We start from the raw sequence: 10,907 nt of genomic DNA, 5'->3' as shown, positions 1-10,907 counted from the left end.
TAAACAATAACTGTAAAATTACAGTTTCCTTTGACTTTTTAAAAAGAATAAGTTAAGTAGTTATGAGTGATAAGATTAGTGATTCATATATAATAACTATTACATATATATTTACTATTACACATTTATCTTTCTTACAACTATATAATGAATTCACTATGAGTACTCACAATAAAACATATATATATCTCAACATAAAAATTACACATAATTTGTCATATTATATTCTTGATAGTAAATTTAACAAATTATGTTCATTTTTAGATAAACATTACACATTTCAATGAAATAATTTTAAATTATGTCATGTTATATTACATTTTGTTTTCATTATATATTTAAAAATATTATAAGATTTCTTAAATATTCAATGAATATCCATTAACCAACTTAATTAACTGGATATATATATATATATATATATATATATATATATATATATATATATATATATATATATATATATATATATATATATATAAGACGTATGAACTAAATTTAAATGGATATGAATATGAATATGACTATGGATATGGATGACCAATAACTAAATGGATATGGCCTCACGTCTACACCCGATTCATATCCGATCCGTTGACATCCCTAGGATGGAGGATTGAAGATAGAACCAACAGAAATTGTGATGTAGAATGAAGTAAAACAGAATGAGAATTGGAATTGGACAAATGTTTGTTTCAAACACTTTAGGAGTCAAAACTTTGAAATTATAATTTATAAAAAATTATGGGGTCCCATTATTATATTTAGTGGTGTCCTATAAAAAAAAAAATTTGATAAATTTCGGAAAACTAGTGGTGTCATGGGACCCCGTCCGAATACACATACACGCCATTGCTGGAGCTCCATATGTCAGACATATTAATTAAGATGCTGAGCTGAGCGAGACTCGTACTCATGACCTCAACTCTAGCCCCAAACAAGGAATGAGGATACCACTCAGTTTGTCTAGTATTCATTTTTAAGATGTTATAAATTGATTATCTGCTTCTATAAATAAATAAAAGTTTTATTTATCTTTAAAATATGTAGGTAAGATAAAATATTAGATAAAAAGTAAGGAGTAAAAGTAGAATTGTAGGGATGACATCGGGTCGGGTTTGAACCAAATTTAGGTAATCTCAAACGAGGACCCGGTTAAAAAAAACCCGCCCCAAACGTGGACCCGTCGGGTCCCCATTTAATTACTAACTAATGGGTAAACGAGTATCCTCGCGGGTATTCAGGTCCTCATTTAATTAAAAACTATCCGGTAAACGTGTTTTTTCACGGGTATTCAAGTCTTTTTCGGATATACGGGCCGGGTAATCGGGTATATGGGCCAAGTAGTCGGGTTTATGGGTCGGGTAATCGGGTGTACAGACCGAGTATATGGATTTGAGTGTTTTTTCGGGTATACGGGTCGGGTAATCAGGTTTGTGTCTAAAACCAACCCCATACCCGCGAAAAAATTAAAAACATTCCCCATACCTGACCAAGACCCATTTACTCGGCCCGAATCAGGCACAAATATATTGGTTTTCGAATTTCTCGGCGGTTACGGGTTTTTTTGCCATTCCTAAGTAGAAGTAAATAAAAAATAGAAGTAACTAAAAAATATAATGTAATTATGATATTTATTTAACCGTGTGTTTTTAATAGATTTGGGAGAGAGTGAGGGATTACAATATACGAAGTATAAGGAATACCAAATACCTGGAAGACTTGATTCATGAGGTGGGTGCAAGTAGGTTTACAATAATTAAGCTTAAATTTACTGTTAAAGATGGTTGGTGTGTCATTATCAAAACCTTTATAAATCGCAATATCTTTATCTCTATCTCTCAAATTATATAAAATTCACGCCTAAACACGTCTGATAAAGTGATAATAATAACCCATTATCCATAAAAAGAATATTGGTTTCCCAGAAAAATAATGTAGGACTTTATTAGTCATACTAGTTTATGGAATCTTTAAGTATATGCTTCGCAGCTACCAACGAAGCATTGCTTCAACGGTACCCGGCCCTTGTGATCCCATCGGTCCCACATATGTAAGTGTTGGAACAATGACTTCACGCAGGCTCGAATCTGGGCGCTGGCATATTGTGGTGATTTATGGGTGAAGGTGTTTCGCCAGGCTCCAGTGGACTACGGGGGACTGTTGGATGGGTTGACAAAGTCAACACAGGGCTTGCATATCCCTGCCGAAACATATGTTTGGAACAATATGCTTAGCAGCTTAGGGGTATATTTTAATAATGTATGAATCTAAATTTGAGGCAATATTAACTCAAATTTATCGTGAATGACATTTTGGTCACAATTTGAAAGGTTGGATTTTTCATGCTTTCAAGCACTCCCAAAAAGTGAAGTTAAAATCAAACTTCTAATCATATGCAGCACATCAAGTATCTGTTAAGTTCAAGACTTTGAGTAACTAATCACTTTGAAGATAATGCTTTACAAAGGAAAAAGATGGTGGAGTTCGACGTCGAATGCAAAACTAATACATTTGCAATTTTCTAGCTTCGCAAAGGCCTACGACAATAAGTCAGGTGGGATCAAGTTTTTGCACTACACTAAAATAGGTTGGACCAAAAGTGACAATTGTGGCGTGCGTTCGCTGCCTTTAAAAAAAAGTGACACTTCTGACTAATTTATATACATACGTAGACTCATCTTTAACGAGTCAACCAAGGACGGAGCATTGTGGATATAATATAATGATCTCGACCCTCTAATGAACAATTAAATTGTGTCACTATAGTCAACCAACTAAAAAACATAGCTTATAAAAACCCACTGCTTCAAAGAAGTTGAATATCCACAAAGTTCAGTTTTGAGGTGTATATCATCGCAAGATTAGTTAAGATCAAACTAATACGTTGCGTATCTACTTCAAGTACACTTCCATTACAAAATATTGTACAATTTATACTCCGTAGTAACATCTAGAGTACATATATTAATGGTGCACTTCCCCTTTTTGTGGGCGGGTTTAAATTGTGAATACGCAACATGTAGTACAATAACTGAATGACATACTGAATTCTTCAGAGGCAAATGTTGATTGACATTTTAAAAACCTCCAACAACCTAAAAATAATGGAGTACTCCGTATATGAAGCACACACAACATTTTACCAGAAGTAACAATACAAAGCTATACTATATAGTATATACTATGTTTTGAGTTCATAATTTGATTTGATATTTCATCACACTAAAAAATACAGTTATTCCATATTGAGTATTTCCAAAATCTTAGGCATATAAAATTTCTGGCGTCAAGGTTACACACACGACACTCTACAAAGGATACTACAAGAAGTGAAATTTCGATGCACCGATTATGTTGAACAATGAACGAGTCAAAATAACTAAACGGTAAACGTATTTTGTTGTCTTGTCGAGGTAATAATAATATATACGGAGTATATTATTTTAGAAAATGTTGTTCGGTTTAGAAAAGGACATCAAAATGCGTATTGATCATTCCAACCTTCCTATTTTGCCGCCATTATAAAAATGTGACATTTCAATCTAATCACATCAAGACCCATTACTCAGCAGCCAATATTGTCACCTCTAGAGGTATAAATTTAACTTTATTTAGATGCAAAATGCAAAAGCAATTGCATTATTGTTTTGGGTACAAAATGTGTCAACTACCTATATGCCCTTATATAAGGTTAAAAAAACCCGACTTACTACCGAGTGGATGCAAATGATGACACCTCTTTATAAAGTTATGTGGCTCTTATGCACGAACATATCTTATCGACACACTTTTCAGTCTTTGTAGCTAAAGTAGCATTATGCATGAGATAAACATTGAAAGATTTTGCTATAACTTCAAAAAAAAGTTAAATATACCCAAACAAACACAAGCTTGTATCTATGCACAATAGGTGTCAAAACTGGATTGAAGAAGTTATTAGTAATATTTAAGCACATTAACTTAAGGTGGCAATATGGGGCATGGATGGTACAGTCCGGCCAGGTTGACCATGTATTACTACACTATTGATCTAATATTTCACCTAAACCGACTAAAGAGATACTACTAATCATTTAAAAAAAAAAAAGTATATATGGGCTTTCAACCTATTACTGTGTTTACCCCCATCTAATATGTACTGTTTTTTTAGTAGAAAAATATATGGCCCATGTGAACCAGTTAAGACATAGAATGTAACCTAAATCAACCCATTTCACAAGTAAATGGGTCAAAATTGACACCGCTCTTGGAACAATATTCGTCATATAGGGAACCTTTTAGATGGTATTGGAGTTTCGTTCACTAACTCTTTTGTGAAGGTTGTCAACAAAGGTGACTCCCACTTTATTTTGGAAACATAAGTGGCTAGGTGACTTTACGCTTGAAGAAAAGTTCGGAAGAGACTACAGACTCGAAGTAATGAAAATGCACTTGTAATGGATCGTATAGCATTAAACGAGTCTACTTGGATGAAAACATGGGAATGGATCAGACTACCAAATAGGAGAACACACAGTGAACTAGAAGAGCTGCAATTGCTATTGAACAACTTCAAGTTTGAGGTCAATAAAAGGGACTGCTGGTCATGTTCTTTACACTCCAATGGGCTGTTCTCTACTCCAAAACTCACCCATTTAATTGATGAGAAATTGTTGCCTTCTGTTTCGCAAGACAATGTTACCATGCGTAATAATTTGCTTCCACAAAAGATCGGCTTATTTATTTGGCGTGCAATTCGAAACCATATCCCCATTCGTACAGAATTAGATAAGCGTGGCATAGACTTAGACTCACTCAGGTGTCCGGTGTGTGATGAGGAGACTGAAACGGTAGAACACATCCTCCCCAAGTGCTCGTATGTTTCAGACCTGTGGGATAGGGTCTTTCGATGGTGGCAAATGAGACCCATGAACCAGGTATGTCTAGATCAAAGATTCAAAGGGTTTAAACCAACTGCAACGACGAATGCATTCTCGAAAATATGGCAAGCAATCGAATGGACTTGTGGATATGTGATTTGGCAAAACAGAAATCGTGTAGTCTTCCAAAAGAAAAAAGAAAGTGTTCCGATGGCTCTCAACGAGGTACAAATAAGATCGTTTGAATGGATAACAAATCGCTCAAAAAAGCTCAACATTGATTGGCACCAATGGTTCCTAAAGCCCAACTCGTTTGATGATAAGGGTCAACATTGATAAGCACATCTTTCTGTCTTAGTATGCTTCGCATACATGTATCTGTATATACTCCCCACATATTATCAATGATAATATTTGTTTCTGCTAATAAAAAAAAACAAAAAAAATTGACACCGCTAACATAATTAAATAAGGTTGGACTTACCTGAGGGGTTATCGTGCTGATCAAAAGCTGCTACCTCCACCGTCAATCAAATATCCCTTAATAAATTTCCTTACAAACATTAATAGTTCATCAAGCTTATCAATTGCAATTCAACTAATAATAAGATATGTTGTAGGAAAAACATATTTAAAAACAGGAGAGTATGCACAAGCAATAATCTGGTATTCTTAAAGAGTAACCAGAAAACAATATTATCATTTTAACAAAATGCACTCTAATTACAGTCTAACGGCGTGTTTCACTGCCAAATATGATATAATTATGCTCCGGTGTGAAAAATTATGAGACGTACAACAATCACTATATCGCCTTGGTTCCACTAAGCTGAAGAAAACTTGATACCCACAAATAATAATCTGATCAGTTGTTTGATTAACACATAAAGGAATTGAATTATCGAGTATAAAATAGGTTATTGCTTCATTTTGAGGTTATTTCTAGTAGATCGTTCCACGTGGTTAACTTTTCACGGGGTTTTCCTTTTAAACTCCCGAGCCTTTTCTCTTCTGAATCTATCTTTTCCCAATCATTGAATGTAACAACGTTAACATTTCTACTTTCTAGTAACTGTTGAAGACCGTTTCTTCCCGGCTTTGTTGATGCAAATACAGATGTTAACCCGCTTTGCTCTATGTCTTCAGAGATACTAGCCACCTGTTAATTATGTAACCAATCAATGCAGATAACATAGATATAGTAGTAGTAAGTATTTGGAGATTGAAAAAAGAAATATGTTACAGTGGGTTTCTTACAGTTTCTTCTGCATCATAAAGGTTTGTAGCAATGATTCCAGTTGGTCCTCTCTTTAACCACCCACATACATACAAGCCAGCCTCAGGTTGAACAACATCAGAAGAAGATACAACACGCCCTCTAATATTCGGGACCACACCTATAAATTAAAAAAAAAAAAAAAAGATGAGAATCCTCCATAAGTAAGGATATCCTATTATTAACTAGAATAGTTACAATGTTAGTTATATCAGACATACCTTTGGAATGGTCAAACGGTAAACCATCAACTGGTATAGATTTGTAACCTATGCTCTTCAGTACCAATCTGTAAAACACAACCTTTTAAATTTCCCTGTTGATATATATGGCACACAAAAGAAACAGGTAGGCATTCTTTTAATTAATTAATGAATACACATTTTACACTACAACATATCAACTTTTATTTCATTTCAAGTTCCAGGCACACTTTCTATTTGCAAGAATGAAAGTGACACAAGAGGGTTATTGCAATGTACATAAATTATGGGAAATTGCAAAAGTTTAGAGAGAAATGTTATATAAACTAAAAAGGACTTGTACCCGCAATTTATATCCTCATACTGTCCAGTGCCTACTGCAACTTGATAACCAGAGTCAGCACTTCCTACAAAGTTAGACTGGCGTTAATTAGCAAACCGCAAACAAGAAAAGTGAGTCTCTCGAATTGAAGTGTAAGATAAAGATATATATTTTTTAAACATTTTCAAAACAGTACAGTCGTAACAATGGTAAAAATGGCATGGTTATAAAGGTGTGTCAATGACTTGATCTTTTTAGTCCCAAAAGGACCAAGTATCTACACAAAGAAAGCTGAAGAGGGTGTTCGGATTTTGTATCATGCAACAGTTCTAACAATTTTAGGTCGCGAACAGTAATGAATAATCAGTTTCATATAAGCAGCAATAAAACCTATTATTAGTGAGTAAAAATTACTTGTCATTTCGATTTTGAACCTAGTTTGAGTCTTTTTTCTCACATTTTTCAACACAACCTCCAACAACAGATGAGCATCAAAAGACTGTCATCACCATCAAGTTTTACTACATTAATTATTTGATCATGATTATTCAATGAAACATATTTACTTCAAAATGCATACACAAACACCCTCTACATATCTACCAAAAACATAGCTTAAGAACAACAGATTAAGTGAATCAGACAGACAGCATATTCATCAAACCAATAACACAAGTTGTAACTAATTTTATTTTTACCTTGAAGTGTTGTCTTCTCGAAATTCACACCAGCAACATGGCCACTTCTGTCATTCGATTCTATAAACTTCTCAGGTTTTCGGAAGAAAGTAAAGTGCAGCTCTCGTTGTCCTGGATCTGAATGACGTGCACCTGATGAGGATGCCTTGGATAACAACTCAAAGACCCTTCGCCGTATACGATTGTTCTTCATTTCTTCCTTTGCAAATGACAATGACAAAACGAGACCACCGTTATAGATCAAATGATAGAAGTAAAGGTATGACAAGTGAAATTGTAGAGCATCTTTAAGCTAGCTAAAGAAGGGAATAAGGCTACATCACTGGTGATAACTAAAGGTAGCAATTTCAAAGCACCAACCCATATACTTACGAGTGGGTCTATTGGCGTTATGCTCATCTATAACTAGTCAAAGGGGTTGAAGGTAGCAGATATGTAATTTTAAGGCAAAAAACCCCCCTCGTGAATCATATATAAGAATGTAGTTATTATTATTGAAGTATATGATTGTTGTAAATCTAACCACAATGATGACTGATTAATTATAATGAGGTTAAGTTAACTGGTGGCATAAAGCGTTTAAGCTACACCAACCCATTCCAAAAATACCTGTCCGGCCCACCCGTTGTTCCACCTCTAATGAAAATGAGAACATTTAATTGTATTGTATAGCCAAATGAAATCTGAGGAAATATTTGACCTCATCAGCAGGGGTTTGCAAGAGATCTGCTTCTTTAATGTTAACGTACAAATCCTTGATAGCTGCAATGAGAGATCCAAATATTAAGCTTGGCATCCATGCAAGCAAAATGATTTGTAACAGAAAAGCACAATTAGTAAATTTAATAAAGAGTATAACGCGGTACTTGAATATTACTATATTTGTCCAGATAAAAAATAAAACCTCTACAATTTTATGTTGTCCCAAAAATTCAGCACTTCGAAATGGGTATAGTCTTTTACCTACTTTACCTCCCCCTTAGTGATCAGTAACTGTGATTAGTAACAACGATTTTAAGCCACGGGTATTAAAGGGGCATTGTAAACAGTATTCGCCTTCTTTCATGATATTTTCCAGATTAATTGCTGATTTATAACAAATAAGGACTATGACTGTGTTTAACTAGCTTTATAAGCATATGTGGCGCGAGCACAACAGTAAATTAACTTAACATCATAAAAGCATTATTAGGCCATTAAGCAATCTATACTCACATACACTCTTTGATCTAATAAGCGAAAAAAAAACATTTTTGGAGCATCCACTAACAGACCGTAACCTATAACAATTACCAAGAATTTCTCGTAGCTCTTTGGCAGTACAAGCTGCTTGTACAGGTCCACGTCTTCCGACAAGATACACTTTCCTGAAAATAGAAAAAATATAGATCAAGCACCACTCGAACTGATAAATTCAGTATCTTTGACCAAGTAACTAGCAACTGATTACCTTATGGAGCTCTCCTTAAGAGCAGCCATTGCATGGCTGGCAATATCAGTTACAGCCAACTCAGTAGTTGGTCTTAAAAGAATTCGTGCAACATCAAGAGCCACATTACCCTATAAACAAGTGCAAGAGATACACATTATATGGAAAAGATGGTATAACCATCCAAACTATGAAGCATCCAACACAAACTTTTTAAAAGAAGCAACTATGACTACTTCAAATTTCAATATGTACAATCAAATACATCTAGCCTATCCACAAATATGTACAACCATGTTAAATACCTGACCGAGAACAATGGCTGTGTCTGTGCTCTTCAAGTCTGGCGACAGATTGCTGAAATCAGGGTGTCCATTATACCACCATACAAATTCTCTAGCAGAGAGCACACCGTTCAAGTCCTGCAATGAGCGCATTGAAGTAATATAACTTTAAAGATATTCTGAATAGATGATAACATCGATAACACCACTAACACAAACTCATATACGAAATTGACTCTGAGTAGAGGCCACAATCGGAACTTACATACCTCTCCTGGAATACCGAAAGCTCTATCACTTTCAGCACCATAAGCAAGCACAACCTAATTGATGGCATAATATTGGGATTATAAACATATTATTATTACAATAACATATAAACTCAAATGACTGTATTGAGGAAGAAATTTTAGCATTGTTACTTACCACATTATAGATTTGGCGGAGCTCAGACAAAGAAATGGAGGATCCAACAGTCACATTCCCAAAGAATGAGCACCGTTCATTATGAGCAACCCGAGAAAATTGGTTGATGACAATCTGTTGCAAGATTTCTGGTCAACTAGATCAGTTAAGATGATTATTTCAGGAATATATAAGAAAAGTAAGCATTATTAGATAAATAGATAGTGTTTTAAAACAGACATTCTTTACCCATATTATATTTTTGTGACAACACCGACAGTTAAATTCATACATTTCCCATGTATCTCCATCTATCTCAACTCACTTGATGTATATCTTCTCTATTTCTTGGTATAGATTAACAAGCAAATTCAGTACCCCAAGCCTTAAAAACTCAACATAATTTTCACAGCCTTGCAAAAGCTAATCTTATACCATCGCTAAAACTTCAAAAAAAACATATTCAACTAACTGTAACCAAACATTGACGCAGATAGGCACAAGCTAAATAACTTAAGCCTATATCTGAAGCAAAAATGATTACAACTAGAGCATTATTTACAAGCTATACCTTTGTTTCAGGGTGATCAGGTGCTACGCCAGAACGAACCAATCCAAATGGTGTTGGCAATCTATCAATGATATCAACTTCTGCTCCTTCATGTGCTTTCAGCATCTGTTATAAAATGCAATATTAACTTCCATCAAATACAGATTAATAGTCACTTTAATCAGAACACTACATCGAAACAAATATTCTACGTGTTTCGACTTCTGAACAAACTGTATAAAATATTAAAATCAAAACAGTTGAATTCACACAGCTCTAAAGTCATACTTTTGTACTACATCAAAATTCAAATCATATAATTCGAATATGTCTACACCGTGTCCACTTGTTTACGTATATATATTAAGTTACAGATAGATAGAGATTGAGAGAGTAGAACCTTCTCGGCGGTGTAAAAACCGGCGGGACCGCTGCCGACAACACAAACACGCAAGGACCGCATGGCCGCTGAAGAAAATTTCCGAGCAATCATCGCTCTCAAAATCGGTATTAATAGTCGGAGATAACTGAATAGCGACAGCAATTAGGGTTTTTCAGGCAGAGAGGAAATAGCTCTAAACCGCCATTAAAATCAGTTGACCGGTCTGTAACTAACGAAACAAAGGAAGACGGATAGAAATTGGGCCGATTTTTGAAAATGGGCCCAACTCGTGGGCTTTATCTTCAGTATTGTACATTTGTACCATGTAGAGTAATAAGAAAGTCTTTTATGTTATAATAATAATAATAATATAGATATGGATAGTCAATTTTGGTGTATACATATAGTCAATTTTGGTACACAAAGTATGTATTTTTATATTGAGATTTTAGGCTATAAATACTCATGAATGCAAGCATTAAACTTGCACCATTTC

The 10,907-nt window shown here is 34.6% G+C and overlaps 2 protein-coding genes across 2 annotated transcripts; one reads left to right on the top strand and one right to left on the bottom strand.

The window, feature by feature from the left end:
- The first annotated feature begins 4,439 nt into the window (after positions 1-4,439).
- On the top strand, positions 4,440-5,198 carry LOC139901968 (uncharacterized). Its single transcript, XM_071884628.1, has one exon. The coding sequence runs from the start codon at positions 4,440-4,442 to the stop codon at positions 5,196-5,198; it is 759 nt and encodes a 252-aa protein (XP_071740729.1).
- Positions 5,199-5,510: 312 nt separating this feature from the next.
- LOC139898418 (NADPH:adrenodoxin oxidoreductase, mitochondrial-like) lies at positions 5,511-10,619 on the bottom strand. The gene is made up of 13 exons (XM_071881150.1): positions 10,430-10,619; positions 10,051-10,155; positions 9,501-9,614; positions 9,344-9,397; positions 9,096-9,212; positions 8,812-8,921; positions 8,655-8,728; positions 8,062-8,123; positions 7,362-7,560; positions 6,685-6,748; positions 6,360-6,427; positions 6,120-6,259; positions 5,511-6,021 (listed from the first exon to the last, which is right to left on the bottom strand). Exons 1-13 carry the CDS (start codon positions 10,520-10,522, stop codon positions 5,788-5,790), a joined length of 1,434 nt encoding a protein of 477 aa, XP_071737251.1. The 5' UTR covers positions 10,523-10,619; the 3' UTR covers positions 5,511-5,787.
- Between the last annotated feature and the right edge of the window lie 288 nt (positions 10,620-10,907).

Source organism: Rutidosis leptorrhynchoides, chromosome 3 (genome assembly GCF_046630445.1).
Source record: "Rutidosis leptorrhynchoides isolate AG116_Rl617_1_P2 chromosome 3, CSIRO_AGI_Rlap_v1, whole genome shotgun sequence".
Classification (NCBI taxonomy): Eukaryota; Viridiplantae; Streptophyta; class Magnoliopsida; order Asterales; family Asteraceae; genus Rutidosis; species Rutidosis leptorrhynchoides.
This window is presented reverse-complemented; position numbering and strand designations above follow the sequence as displayed.